General features: G+C 34.0%; 1 protein-coding gene across 1 annotated transcript in view; it reads left to right on the top strand.

The window, feature by feature from the left end:
- LOC111049286 (putative phosphatidate phosphatase) overlaps positions 1 to 15,998 on the top strand; it is a 36,929-nt gene extending 20,931 nt beyond the window's left edge. Inside the window, exons 2-6 of the mRNA XM_022335322.2 lie at positions 1,101 to 1,252; positions 7,817 to 8,109; positions 9,835 to 9,892; positions 11,644 to 11,820; positions 15,628 to 15,998. Coding sequence (XP_022191014.2) covers positions 1,101 to 1,252; positions 7,817 to 8,109; positions 9,835 to 9,892; positions 11,644 to 11,820; positions 15,628 to 15,726 — 779 coding nt within the window. The 3' untranslated portion in view covers positions 15,727 to 15,998. The remainder of the gene's footprint in view (positions 1 to 1,100; positions 1,253 to 7,816; positions 8,110 to 9,834; positions 9,893 to 11,643; positions 11,821 to 15,627) is intronic.
- The last annotated feature ends 296 nt before the right edge of the window (positions 15,999 to 16,294 follow it).

A 16,294-nucleotide genomic window follows, 5' to 3' on the forward strand; every position in this document is an offset into this window, starting at 1 on the left:
TCCGTCTAGCCAGGGGTTCCGCCCCCTGGACCCCCGTCTGAAATATGAGATCTACGGGCTCGCTTCGCTCGCCTGCATTTTTCATTTGAGCATGATTCATTCCATCAGAAAGTCAAAGTACTGAGAAAACGCAGAAAAGCTGAGAAAAACGTTGAAAAAACGCTGACTATGGGCGTATCTTTGATGAAATACTAAAGTCACTTCATCACAAAATTTTTAGCTAAAACCTCTGTAACAAATTTGAACATTTTCTGTCTTTTACTTGATGAAAGAACTGAGAAAACGCAAAAAACGCAAATTTTGGTTCTAACACAACATTATTACACCCTATCTGAGCTTCTGTACTAAATTTGAACAATTTCTGTTCATTTGTTCTCGATAAATCTGAGAAAAAGCAAAAAACGCTAATTTTGGGCGTATCTTTGACGTTTTTGCAAATTCCTTCTAACACAACATTATATATTATACCCTAGCTGAGCTTCTGTACTAAATTTGAACATTTTCTGTTCATTTGTTCTCGATAAAGCTGAAAAAACGCAGATTTTGGGCGTATCTTTGGAAATTTTTCTAAATCCGTTCTTAGTGCGCCTCCAAAGGGCCAACTGAACATACCTACCAAATTTGATCGTTTTTGGTCCGGTAGATTTTTAGTTCTGCGAGTGAGTGAGTGAGTGAGTGAGTCAGTCAGTCAGTGAGTGAGTGCCATTTCGCTTTTATATATATAGATAGAAGATAGATTAGCCTATTGATGAGTCAAACTAAAAAAGAATATAAATATTGTAATAATATTGATGTTGTTTGAGCAGGGGTGCACCAATTTCAGTTTTATAATTTCCTCCTTGATTTCCCCCGGTAGTCATTATCAGCTATATAATTGCAACATTTTCCAGTTTAGTTGACAGCATACTAACTTGGATATTCTCCAATAATAATTTGTAAAATTTATCATCCATCAGGTCTCTGAGCAATGTTTTAATATAATAACCGAGATAACGAAGTCTCAATATGGGGGAGGCAGCGTATATTGAATTAACTTATTTATATTTTCAATGTTCTCAGTAAATAAAATGAAATGCAACTAATTTTATCACTTGTTACAGTTGGAGTTGCTTTATTGATCGTCGAGCTATTTGGAAGTCCTTTTAAAAGCGGGTTTTATTGCTCGGATACATCAATAAAATATCCATACTATGAATCAACAATCTCAACTGGAGTGTTGGCTATTGTAGCGCTTCTCTTTCCTGTACTTATTGTAAGTATTTCTATTTTATTCAGTGATATAGTTTATATTCTATTTTTTATCTATGAGGACCTGCATTTCTACTCTCCACTCACTGTTTATAAAGGTCCTAAGAATCGGACCTACAAGTACAAAGTATTAATAATGATTTACTAGGCTTATACACTGTTCTATTCAACACGTAATAAAAACCCTCAAAGATTCACGTGTTCAATGAATTTTGCTAGAATTAGAATAATGTGCTATGAATCAAATAATAACCAATTAAAATTTATGAGAACTTGAAAATTCACGTTTCTAGCCAATATTTATAATTAATATCTCAATAGCTAATCTAGTTACTCTCATTTGTGGTTTCTTGGATTTATTGAAAAAACTACATTCAACTAAAACTGACTTTTCTTGTACCTCAATCAATTTAAACAAACCACCGCACATAAAAAAATATAGGCCTGTAAAAATTGTAAGTTTGCGTGATCAAAAATATACAGTACAGTAGCCTTCTCAGTCATTTCCATCGATTCTTCAATCATAATATTGATTGATTCTTTATTGATTCATACAATAAGTGCATCATTAAAATGATAATAATGATCATAAAAAATAATTATTAGTATTATTGTTAGAAAACCAAGATCTAGAGCTGAAAGAAGTGTTCTAGTGCGAGAGTTACAGTAAAACCAGTAGCCTATTATTAGGAATTCATAACATACGAAGTTTTATACATACAACCGATAATATTACGGCCTGAATTTTTATCATTATATTATTACTCTCTCTTCCCATCAGTAAAATTATACTCATTATACTTAATTTTACAACCTACAACCTATTATGGCGATTTTTCTCATAAAACTAGAAAATAAATTTGTCAATGCTGACCAATGTTGTTGAAGAAGGGGATTACAATAACATAATGAACTCGAGGATGGGTGATAGTATACTTTGAGTCATCATAATAATAATTATGGGTCACGTTTCTATTTTAATGGATTGATCAAGTTTCTGACCTCTTTGTGGCCTGAGCCGAGACTGTGACGTAAGCTCCATGACTAAATTATGACCTCATGAAGTGTTTCATGCTACTTACCACTTCTCTTTAAATCCTCATCCAATATTATAATCAACTGAATCGTATAGTTGTCTACTATCTACAAGTTATGTGACCATTCCCTATAAAAACAAAGACGATTATTCATATTTTCTAGTTGTAGAAGTCATCAGAAAGGATGATCGCACAGAAAGGATTTCTATACAAATTATCATTCCAATTAGACTATCATTTTTGGTTTTTCGTCAAAAGCATGGATCATCAATAGTAATAGATTTCAAAAAAAAAAACGAATAGTAAAAAAATAGCAAGAAAATCTAACGTCTTATTGAGAAATTTTGAACAATAATTATAATTTTTCATAAATATAGCCTTATGATTATAGTTGCATTATGAAAATCTCAACGATACCAATGCATTGTTATTCACATTCTTACATGAATTTAATAGATGCGAGCTTAATTCTTACATCTTTAATACATAGGTGTAATAGGAATGAGAGTAAACACGACATAAGTATTTAATACCTTAAGAAAGGTTTTTAATAACTTGAACTATACAGGTTTCGAATTGGAATGAGTTTGTTTGGAGACTTAGTAACAGTAATAACAAATTCAAAACATATGTTGTTATACTACATTCTTCCCCCCAAAGAGTTAATGAATGTAGTCATTCAAATAATTAGGAGGTCTTCTATTTCTAAAACTTCTTCTTGGATATGTATTTTGATTTTCTTGTCCAGTAGTCTGTTGTCTAGGTTGTAAGCTCTCGGCAGTAGTACTAGTTTCGTTTTCTTGGTTTTGGGTTGCTTGAGGATTATGGAAGTATTCAAGTTCAGGTTCGGAAGTTGGTAATTGAGAATTTTCATCATTTTCAGAATCGGTTTGTTCTTCGTGATCTCTGTTTTCGTACTCTCCAACTGGAGCAAGATGACGTGTTGATACTGTGGTTTCTCTTCCATCAGGTAGCTTTACATGTGCATACTCAGCATTTCCATGTAGAAGTTGGACCTCTTCAACAAGTGGCTCATATTTAGATGTTCGATTGAATTTTTTTAAATAGACAGGGCCGGAATTGAGAAGCCAAGAAGGAGCTGAAACACCATTGTTTCCAGATCTACATGGGTGTAAAACATACGCTCATGAGGAGTTTGATTTGTGGCTGTGCAAAGTAATGTTCTTGTTGAGCTAAGAGCATCTTCTAAAACTGACTCCCATTGATTTATTTCTAAATTAAGTGATTTTAATGCTAGCTCAATCGTTTTTCATAGAATACCATTATATCTTTCAACCTGTCCATTACCTGCTGGGTTGTAAGCAGTGGTTCTGCTAGTTGCAATTCCATGCGAGTTTAGGTAATTTTTCAAGTCTTGACTCATAAATGATGTTCCTCTGTCTGAATGTATGTAACTAGGAACCCCAAACGTAGAAAACAGGGTTTTCAGTTTTGATTTAACTGTAGATGATGACATGTCTGGACATGGGAAAGCAAAAGGGAACCGTGAAAACTCATCTACTATTACCAATAAATAACGATTTCGACTTGATGAAGGCAGAGGGCCTTTGAAATCGATATTTAGCCGTTCAAATGCAGAAGTGGCTTTAATCAGAGTCCCTTTGTGTTTGAAGAATTTGGGCTTGACAGCAGCACACACTTTGCAGGAGTTTGTTATACGTCTGATTTCATCAATTGAGTAGGGTAAGTTTTTACTCCGAACCCAGTGGTACAACCGTGTTATGCCTGGGTGGCATAGAGACTCATGTAAATCAACTAATAGATTTTCCTGATTTTGGATTGAAGAACATACTCTAGACAGAGCATCAGCAGCCATATTATCTTTGCCAGGTCTATATACAATATCGTAATGAAAACAAGACAGTTCCAGTTTCCACCTCATTATCTTTTCATTTTTCACTTTACCATGACGGTTGTTATCAAACATAAAAGCTACCGACCTCTGATCAGTAATTAGCTTGAAATGTTTGCCAACCAAGTAGTGACGCCATTTTCGCAGTGCTTCTACAATGGCTTGTGCTTCTTTCTCAACACTTGAATGTCTTTGTTCTGCTGGTGAAAGTATCCTTGAGAAGAATGCAACTGGACGGTTTGATTGAGTCAAAGTAGCAGCAATGGTGCTCTCAGATGCATCAGTTTCCACAATGAATTGTGCTTCAGGGTCAATGCAGCTTACTACAGATCCAATTATTTCACTTTTTATAGTTTCAAACGATTGTAACCCTGCTTTAGACAAGGAAATGCAGTACGGGCAAGAGGAATCACCTTAGTGGCATAATCTGGTATTAGTGATGCATAATGTGAAAACATACCAAGGGTCCTCCTCAGCGATGCAGTGTCTCTAGGCGGAGGTAAATTTTTCAGTGGTTCCAATCGGCTGGGGTCAGGCTTGATAGTTTTGTTAGATATATGATAGCCCAGCAAGTTGATCGATTTCAGTGAAAATGAAGACTTCTCATTATTGATAGTTAGGTTGTATTTGTTTGCAGCGTTGATAAACTTTTTCAAGTTTATATCGTGTTGCTCCTGTGTTTTGCCACAGATTGTAACATCATCAAGGTAAGCATAAGTGTCTTGTAGCTGTTCAGACCGTATAACTTGGTCAATTACACGTTGGAACACTGCCACTCCATTAGTGACCCCAAACGGAATGCGTTTAAACTGGTAGAGTTGACCACATGCCTCAAATGCTGTGTAGTGCTTTTCTTCTTTCCTTATCGTAATTTGGTGGTATGCACTTTTCAAGTCGATAGTACTGAAAAACTCATAATTTGCAACTTTGTTTACAATATCATCGATTCTTGGTAGTGGGTAAGCATCCAGTAATGTAAAACGATTTATAGTTTTGGAGTAATCAATGACCATCTTTTTCTATGATTTTCATTTGTAACCACTAACGCTTGAGCTCTCCATGGAGAAATGCTGGGTTCTATAACATCGTCTTTAAGCATTTTACTTACTTCATTTTCAATAAACTTCAAATCATCCGTACTGTGTCGATGATATTTGATTGCAATTGGTTTACATTCCGGTTTTAAATTAGAAAACAATGACACCGGTTCTACAGTTGAGGCTGCCACGCTGCATACGGTTAACTGCGGCTTTTTTCCACCAAAAACTACTTTAATACTTTCATGGTTTTTCAAAATATCATGTCCAACAATTATATCCGCACAAAGCTCTGGTAAGACCGAAAGATTTGCTTGTTTGTAACAGTGATCAAGAATGACAAGATCTACTAAGCATTGTCCTGTTATATTGGATGTGATTGATGTAGTCGCCATTGATACAGTACCCCTACCTGGTCTTATAGGAAGACCTAGGTTAAGAGCAGTAGAATTGTTTATAAAACTCAGAGAACTCCCTGTATCTATCAAAGCAGAGACAGATTTTCCATTAACCAGGGCTTGTACTGTACTCTTTGTCAATCCTCCGGGCGAAGCTGCTAGGTCAATAGAGTTCATAATATCTTTCGATTTTTTTGATTGTTTGGTTTGTAATTTACTCGACCTGCAGACCTTAGCAAAGTGCCCCTGTTTTCCACAATTATGACAAATTGTATTTTTAGCTGGGCAGCTGACCCGAGGATGTCTCAGATTACCATTAATGAACAATAAGTGAAAATATTGTTTCTATTATAACATGTGCAAAGTTGAATAATAAACCAGTAGCTGACACCTTAGTTTGACAGATTTAGGTCTATGCTAAATAACTATTAATTTTTGACTAGAATTGAAATGAGTAAAAAACTGCTCAACCATATTTCAAAATCTTAATTTTTAATTTTGATCAATTTCATTACATAACATGATTGTCTGGGAATATTACCATTTGATTGGTAACTTGTCAAAGCTACTAGAAGAGTCAAAAAAATCGTCTTTACATTCACATTTAATATTCATTATATATATATTTTTCATAGTTTATTTAAATTTATTCCTGTATTGCATTTTGTAGTGATGTACTTTGTATTATACATGTTTCCAGTATTTCTTTTTATTATATTTTTCCTTAAATAAGTTTAATCATATAAATTCACTACTCATTGCATCTGTAGTGGTTTGGTGTAGCTCTACAGTATTATTTAATGTTCACTAGTATTCATCTTAATTTTTTATATTATTTTTACTTTTTCGTACTCCTACTATCTATAATAAATCATTGTGATTATTTTGTTATGGAAAATTTTTTTGGAAGGAATCCTGTAAGCTGTGCTTCCATTTTTTCATGAATAGAAAAAAAAACTTTTAATGTGGATTGAAAATTAACATCTAAAAATATTAATTTTTTGATACACATATATTATGTACTGACATTATTTTATTGATAAATCTTTCAACAAACAAACTATAAATATATTGAAATGAAATTCATACTTATATATTATGTTGAACACTGTCATTGGAATGAAAACCTAGGCTAACAGTATGTAGGCAGTCCATTGAATAAAATGATAAGCTTCTTGAATAAAATAAGTGGAATAGGTATCAAAATGTAAGTACTCCAACCTATGAATTTGATAGAACTAAAGTTTAATGGTGCAGAAGGGTATATATGTTCTCTATATTATATGAATTTTTAAGATTCTCATGACATTTTGAGCATATTGACTGGTATCCCTTCAATTTCGTTCCAAATTAGTTGTTTCAGGGCTACTGGGATAGTTCTGAGTGAACCGTTCATAAGGTTTGTTTTTATGTAATCCTATATAGAATAAGGTTGTCAATTATGTGGTGTGGGCGGAGAACAGGAGAGCAACGGTACATCAACGGTCTGTTTCGGGAAATGACGCCGCCTGGAAACAAACATTCACAGCGTTCGTGAAATTCTTGTAGTGTTGCAATGTTGTTTATGGAGCCAATGCTCGATCCTGAACTCTGGAGTAAGAACTGTCCCAGTGCAAAAAAAATGGGTTCGGTATGAAGTTGATGGGTCAACAAAAAATGTCCAAAAACTGTGAAGTGAATCTTGAGAATGGCAGCGATATATTGTTTTCGATTTTCTTCTACTCTTCTTGGACAGTGCGGGACGTGGAAAGCAGCAAATTACCTTGCCTCTACAGGGACATGTCCAATTCTCCAATTGTCCATGATGTACTACTACGGAACCAATTTCAATTTCATCCATTTTCACGATTACATATTGGGAGAGGTTACAACTGGAACTATTATGCTTGTTCAAATATATCAGATATTAATGTAGCTGCAGATATCACCATTTTGATAGAATGATGTCCCATCTATTGCACATTCCAAATCCTTCTGAAGAGCCATGAGTGGCAGGCACTGTGTTCACATCAGTTAAGCAATATAGGTACCTTGATCAACTGCCTTGGTTGTATATAGCTATGTCAACTGTTATCTCTAATATTTCCTGTTTTTTGCGCCATTCTGTTTAAGTGTCGATCAACTCTCGGCTTTACAGTGATGTCAACTGTTATTTTGAATATTTTCTATGTCTCTGCACCACTCTGTGTAAGGATTGGAAATAATATGCATGTGTTTGTGCAGATGATGATATGTGAAGGCATCTACCTGTTCGAGTCGAGCACGCCACGTGACTCGTGGAACAGCATCAGTCTGCGACTGGCAACACTCTGCTACCACTTTGGTGGCCTGTTCATCTACGGCGCCGGCCTGTGCCAGATGTCGGTGACTGTCGCCAAGTACACGGTCGGCCGCCTCAGGCCACACTTTGTCGCTGTCTGCCAGCCAAGCGTCAACTGCAACACCCACGACCCCTACGACTATGTCACCGACTATGTGTGCACTAACCGGGACAATGACAAAACGCTCGATGCCAGGTGCGTCAGCCTAGGTTCACTCACATGTCACATTACAAAACACTTCCATACTGACTACTCACATTTTTAAAACCGTTCGGAAAAGGTCTGTGAACTGTAGCCTACAGCAAGGGCAATCCATGTTCATGGCTGGTCAATTGTTAATGACTGCTGTTCTAAATTCTTCAAAAAATTGTGAATTTCTGTCAATTGTTAATAATTGTTGTGAATTCTTCAAAGGAAATTCATGTAGATTGGCAATGTATATTGATTCAATATACTCACACATATATTCAATATTTATTATCTTGATAGTGCAAGAAAATTCTGATTATGACCCATGAGGGTCATGCACCAGAAGCCACCACGCTATTCATTAGATCAGCTATTCAATGAGCTTTACGTGATGGATCCAAGACAGCTTTACTCCAAGGCGATACTATGCAGATTACACAAGAATCCAACAACATTTTGAAACTAGAAACCACAACACCAGATACAGGAATCTTCTCATCACCAATGTTGCAAGGAAGGCGCTATACCAAACTCCGAAGACCTTTCAATCATTTAACACCAAAATTATATAATCCTGCAAACTCTAAATAGATTAATCATCCTAGGCAGTTCAAAACAATAGTACACAATTGGTAGATGAGCAAAGGAAGACAGAATTTAGAAAACATTATTTCAAATAGCAACTCATAATTTCAACTAAACTACACCTAATGATTACAACATACATTATCAATAGGAAGACATAACTTAGTAAACATTATTCCAAATAGCAACTCATAATTTCAACTAAACTACACCTAATGACTACAACATACATTACCGGTATGAATAAAAATTTATTTATTTATATTACTGCACTTTAGCTACTTGAATATTTGTTTTAAAAAACAATAAATTCAATCTGAGAAAGTACAATTGTTCTAATCAGTATGATAATTTCGGTTGATAATAATGATCGGTTTTAAAATCAATCAAATGTGGGAATGCATCTGGTGCATAGTTGATAAGAAGTCAATTGAAAAATCTTTGGACGTTTTTCAAGAATTGTCAATTATTTTAGCCTTATTGAGAGTAGAGTAGAGAAGTGTGTATTCGATAATTATTGTCAAACGGTAGGCCTATATAATGATGGAGAGCTGTCAATTTCTCAATTTATTGAAAATGAGAAATATCAAATAATGATATTGCATTATGTAATTATTTCACTTGAAATATTGTTTGAGTAATAAAACTAAATAGTGAAATATTTCATGGAAATTCAAATTTATCAAGTAGATTTAGGTGATTGAATCATGATTTTACTAGACATGAGCTTTACTAGTTCTCTATATACGTGATTCAGATTATTTCTTTGATTGATTGTTTTTTTTCTGTGAGTGATTGTTACTGCCCAAACACCCAATAATGATCACGTTGGCCATAAGGGAAGAAGTATTTACCGTACATGAAGTTTCATAAGATATACTACTAGTTTTAATTTATTTAATATTCCATGTGAAATTATTCATGAATACTGTTCCTGATGGAATCCATTTTTTATTATTTATGTGATCTATATTTATGATTGATTTAATTGATGGAATTTGCCATTCTCTATCTTCATTGAGATAAGCTATATAATGAACTACAATGATAAAATATACAGAAAAAGTAATGTTTCTCTACCTTCAACTCATTTATTTGACGAAAATTAAAAAAAAATATGATTGATTATATTGAAATATGTTTCAGGCTATCTTTCCCATCTGGACATGCTTCAATGGCGTTTTATTCAGCAACGTACACAGTGGTTAGTAGTTCTCATCCTCATAATCATCTCCCTTCCTATTTATTTTTTATACGGAACAACAATGCCCATGATAATATTATTGTACAATGTCAGACTAATGAATAGCCCACATGTATGAGGCTCTTAATAAATATAACTATGACGACTCATTTTATATCAAATTTTTGTAATATGAAAATAATTTCTACTCATTGAAATCGATTGGATTGTCGGTTATTGAAAATTTCATAAAACTAATTTATTTCAAGATTAGGGGTCAATGATAGTTTTTTATCACTATAATATGAGATAAGATATATTCATTGATAATTGTTACAAGGCTGTTGCCTATGGTAACATTTACAAAAATTGACAATATAAAATTAAATCAAACTTAAGAGATAAATAATAATTATTGAACGGTTCCTCATCAGTATTGATCAATTACAAATAAAATAATATAGTATATAATTATTAAGTCATCAACATTATACAATATTATAATTATTAGATCACATTAGCAATACTAGAGGAAAGAAAATTTATTATTTTCATCCATGTGGAATGAAACTTATGAAAGTATACCATGAAATATTAAACTTCATAATACAATACAATAGAGGGTAAATGGAATAGATAAGAAATAAGCAATGAAGGTGGTCCTATTACAGAACATTGTGATCAGACTTGTAGGACAAGTACATGTTAAGACAAGTAATTATGAAACTGTGCATGAAATAGGAGCAATGAAATGAGAGCATGAATGCACCAAACCGTGCCAATCATAATGACCTTATGTTAATGTATGTATCATTTATTAATGATGACAGAAGCCTCGATTTAAACAAATAGAAGCTTGGTGAGAAGATCAACTCAGGTGATAGATTGTTCCACAGTCGGGACGCTACTACAGTAAAAAGAGGAATTGTACATAATAACTGTGCGGTGGAGTGGAATTTATATGATCCAATAATGGTTTGGAGTGCATCTTCAGCAGTGAATATTTCCAAACCTCATCATCATCATCATTCCCATCACCGAGAAAAAAAAACAGAAGTTTAAATACGGTAATAATAATAATAATAATGAACATCACCCTTAGGTGAAGAAGTTGCTATGTGAATATTATATAGGCTACTCTACACTAATTATATGCTGTACCTATCCCTGTAAACTCCACTGTGTCAGACTGTATAAGATTTGTATTAAAATAAACTACTATTGTATTCACATATATCATTAAAGTGAAAAACACTCACATTCTTTGGTGTGGCGAAGCGTTTCGTGCTGGTGTTGCACATTCTCAAGCCAAACAGAAACTAAAGTATTATAAGGTTATGAGGGTAAGTAATTGATCGTGGTGGGGTGGAGGGGAAACCGCCAAAAATCCCCGCACCCCCACCCTGACCAAATACTTACCCTCATAACCTTAAATACTTTAGTTTCTGTTTGGCTTGAGAATGTGCAGCACCAGCACGAAACGCGTCGCCACACCAAAGAGTGTGAGTGTTTTTTCACTTTAGAGTCAATACAATAGTAATAATTCCAGTGAAAACAAGATGGATAACCAACAATAAAATAAATTATTATACTTTTCATCAAATTCTTTCTTATTATTCCATCCTCAGCTAAAAGAAGTTTCAATGTGAATATCATAAACATGGAACTTATTCCTGTGAGCTTGGTTGGGTCAGATTTGTACTATCATAGCCTATATTCCTTTGCTAACTTCATCCGTGATATTCAATGAACTAAGAAACATTTTTTTTCAGCTGTATCTTCAAAAACGAATGCCGTGGAGAGTATCAGTGGTGGTGAGCCACTTAATTCAAGCTCTGTTATTGTTTGGAGCGTGGTACACAGCTATGACCAGGATACAGAACAATATGCATCACTGGGGGGATGTGCTGGTAGGCATGCTCATTGGAGTATTCTGGGCAATATTTTTCGTGAGTACCGTACCTACTTTTTGCAGAGTTCTACAGCATTCTTTTGTCATATGAGTCAACAATCACAAGATTTATTCCATTTTCAATTTTTTCTATTGAGTCTGATATCTTGAATAGACTTCCGATGAAACAAAAGTCTTCTTTTAAAAGTACGCTCGAATAATGAGTATAGCACTATTAAAAAATGGAAAGTCTCCCGATTTCAATTGAAATGGTGTTGACTGCCATGTGTACCATTTATGTACCACAGTGAACTTCACCACCAGGCCGTGTGTACCAAAAACCACATGACTATCATATGTGTAAAGCTGCGTGGTATAAAATGGTCCACGTTTCAATGATTTTCTCCATATGAATCTATAGCCATGGCGTAACAAACAATGGAGTAACAAAATGCGCTTAGCCTGTGCTATTGGGCCATATGTTGCAATTTTTATATGATTTTTAAAGAAAAATGATAATTCATGTTATTTTTCTTTAAAACTTTGATTTTTTAAACATATTTGTTCTCATTGTAGATATTAAACACTTATTATATTTATAGCCTATTTCTTGTAAATATAATCACAAAATTATTATGTATAATTTTGGGAAGGCATTCATTGACCAATGGCATGACATGGCATTGCCTTTCTTGAGCAAAATGCAAAATGTTTTCCAATATAATAATAATACAATAGATTATAGATTGATTATTGGAATTAATTATTAATTATGATTAACATTAAATTGATCAATTATTATGATTATTAACATTAAATAGTAATAATAATAATAATAATAATAATAATAATAATAATGATAATTTATCAAATATTTACAAATGTAACATTGTGTCTAAACTACATCAAAAATAATGTATCCTCACCAAATCAAATGTAAGATTAATGTAGTTATTGCCTTGAGAGCTTCTCTTGGAAACCGAATAATATGGATTACTATTTTATTATTGAGTAATTAGAATGGAATAGGCTTTTTTATTCAATCACTAGTTTGTTTAAAAAATACAATATCTACACACTTCCAATAAAATAATAATATAAGAGAAAGTACATAGGTATCAAGAAAATAACTACATATTATAGCAATCTGATAGTACTATAATGAAAGTCGGCTTATTTTGTGATAAAATTCATATTATTAATACATTTTTGATTTGTATCGTTAGGTCTTTTCCAATATAAAATGTATCCTAAATATTGTACATATCGTTACCTACGTACGGTACCTGTACATCGTTTTGAGGATGAAATTTCAATTTATTAATTAATATTACTCTTTGTGATCTTTAGTTTTTTCTTCTTTCGCTCAAATACTCCACCATCGTTTTCACCCAAGTGCTCAAACGATTAGCTGGAGTTACCGTATTAATAAATTTATAAATTCATTTTATTAATTAGTAATTATAAATTGAGCTTAATGATCGAAGTACTAAACTATTAACTGTGTCAAGGTCGTACCCAGAAAAAAGTTTCGGGGGGGGGGGGGGTTGTGATACTAGGCGGGGTCCTAGGTCCTAACATACATTGGGGTCCGGAGAGCCCAATAAAACCTTTAAAAATTGTCAAATAACCCTTTTTCAGACCATTATGTTTTTATTGACAAAACGAAGCTTTGATGGGCTTACCGCTTGGACCATTTCCATACAAAGCCGTTTGTTGTTCTCTCTGGCTGGCTCAAAAAGGTGCTCATGGCATTAAGGCTGTTTGGTACACTTTTTTTTCATTTAAATTGGATAATCTTTGTCAATATAATTGTTAAGATCATTAAAAGAGTGAGAAAAAGTGGTAACTGCAATTTTTAAGTGGTCTAATAAGCGAGTTATGGGAGTTAGGGGTCGTTGAATTGCTAAATCCGTTTTCTTTCCAGATCATAAACGGTTTCGACTATATTAACAGAACTTCTCTTAAAAATTCAAAAAATGTATCTTTCCAAACTGAAAAATTTTATTCCCCATGTCGTTCATAAATGAAAAAATCTGGTGTGGCGCACTCACACAACTTTCCTTTCCGTTATGAAAATTGATCACCTGACGCTAGTGTTCCCGCGCATCTCAAGTCTACTATTCAAAGATTTGAGCCAGCTGGTGACAGGGCAAAACCGCTGCAGACACACGAAGTCTGCTATCTCTTCATAGTGAATCATTTAATAGAATCAACAGTTGCCAACAGTTTGCAATTGGATAATCAGATTTTCTCGAATTTCGAGCTTATTTTTAATTTTAGGTGAAAATGTTACTGAATATTAATTGTAGAGATTCTCATGCTATATGTTTCCACTCGAAATTTTTTGTTTGAATTGTATTTGAAGCCTGATAATTGATAATCTAAAATCAAACTTTGCATAGATGGGGCGGAGCTCCTAAAATTTTTACAGATATGCGACTTGTGGCAGTTGATAGAGCTTATCAATGACTATTGTAGGTATAACTTTAATCAAAATCGTTGGAGCCGTTTTCGAGAAAATCGCAAAAAACCCAGTTTTTGACAAAATTTTCGCCATTTTAGCCGCCATCTTGAATCGCATTTGATCGAAATTGTTCGTGTCGGATCCTTATATTGTGAAAACCATACGTTCCAAATTTCAAGTCATTCCGTTAATTGGGAGATGAGATATCGTGTACACAGACGCACATACACTCATACACACACACACACACCACACACACACACACACACACACACACACACACACAACACACACACACACACACACACACACACACACACACACACACACACACACACACACACACACACCACACACACACACACACACACACACACACACACATATACAGACCAATACCCAAAAACCACTTTTTTGGACTCAGGGGACCTTGAAACATATAGAAATTTAGAAATTGGGGTACCTTAATTTTTTTCGGAAAGCAATACTTTCCTTACCTATGGTAATAGGGCAAGGAAAGTAAAAGTAACATTTCTTGTAAATTCGATAACTTGTTTATTTTGGCATAAATCGCGAAAAACGCATATTAGAACAAAGCCAATGATATACTGAATGTATTAGAAAAAATCCAATGGAAAATTCGAAACCGTTTATGATATGGAAAGAAAACGGAGTTTAGCACTTCAACAACCCACAACTCGCTTATTAGACCACTTGAAAATTTCAGTTGCCACTTTTTCTCACTCTTATAATGATCTCAACAATTATATTGAGAAAGATTATCCAAAAAAAGTGTACCGAACAGCCTTAAATAAGCTACGTATGTGAAAGATAACTTCAATATAATTTCCACCGTTATGTGGTCTGTGGTGAATAGGAAAATTAAAAGACAATACAAATAGACTCAGCATCGTTTAATGCACCACAAAATTGTGTATGTAACTTACTTTTTAAGTTGAAATTGTTTTCAACTTTGAGCTCTTCTTTATTTACCTAAGAAAATAATTAAATAATAGCCTGCTTGAGAAATTCAGTTCCTATGTACATGAAAATTTTTATTTTTGAGAAAATTTCGGGGGGGGGGGCGGCTCCAACCCCTGTGACCCACCCACTGGGTACGGCCTTGAACTGTGTAACGTGATATCTTCACTTCTACAAAGAAAGTCACTTAAATAGTGGTGGGGTAAGAGGTATCGTGAAAATTAACTGTAAAGCCTAGCCTAATAAATGTCCATTATCATTAAAACATTCATTCTTCATAATTTTGTAATGATAATTTTATATAGAGAATTTTAAAAATAATATAGTTTCATTCTTTGAAAAAATAATGAACCAGTATTGATGTGATAGATGTTCACTTTTAATAGATGTGTAATAGAAATGTAATTTGATTTGCAGGTCAAGTACGTGGTGAATCTGCAGTTGACCGCTTCCAGCGAAAGTGAGACGAGTATTCATCGATCCAGCCGGGAGACATCGAATAATGCTGCCGTATAAATCAATGTTGCAAACTGAACTTAACATGCATTCAACACGGATGCGATATTCTGTTCTCGTTTTAGAGAGCAAACCATATCTATAAATAAAATTAGTCGTCTACAAAGTGTTGACAAAGATTTACCCGATTTCAAGTGATTTTTTTTATGAGAGAAGGCTTATCATCAACAAATTACCTACATATAAAATTGCTCACAAAACATCAAGTCTGCTGACACGCAGAAGGCAGCCGGGTTATAGCAAAGCAAATAAAACTGAAGCAACTTCATAAATTATTTTTTTTTTGCGTCTTTCGATATCACCTTACTTACTATGAACAGTATATTATTTTACTTTGTATGTTGTGAAAGAGCAACTACTGTTTCGATTGCCTCGCTGACCCGGTTGCTCTCTGTTTAAAACTATCCTCAAGTGTATGAAAATAAATAATCGATATTGAATCTGTCCAGATGTCAACGTTTAGGGCATGATCACATTAGATGCACGTTTGCGTAAGTGCACGCGTGACCATGCTTGCAGTTTAGGAACAGAATCTGAAAAGAGCTATAGAAACACGTTGTGACAAGTA

The sequence above is a fragment of the Nilaparvata lugens genome, chromosome 2, assembly GCF_014356525.2.
Source record: "Nilaparvata lugens isolate BPH chromosome 2, ASM1435652v1, whole genome shotgun sequence".
NCBI classification, from domain to species: domain Eukaryota; kingdom Metazoa; phylum Arthropoda; class Insecta; order Hemiptera; family Delphacidae; genus Nilaparvata; species Nilaparvata lugens.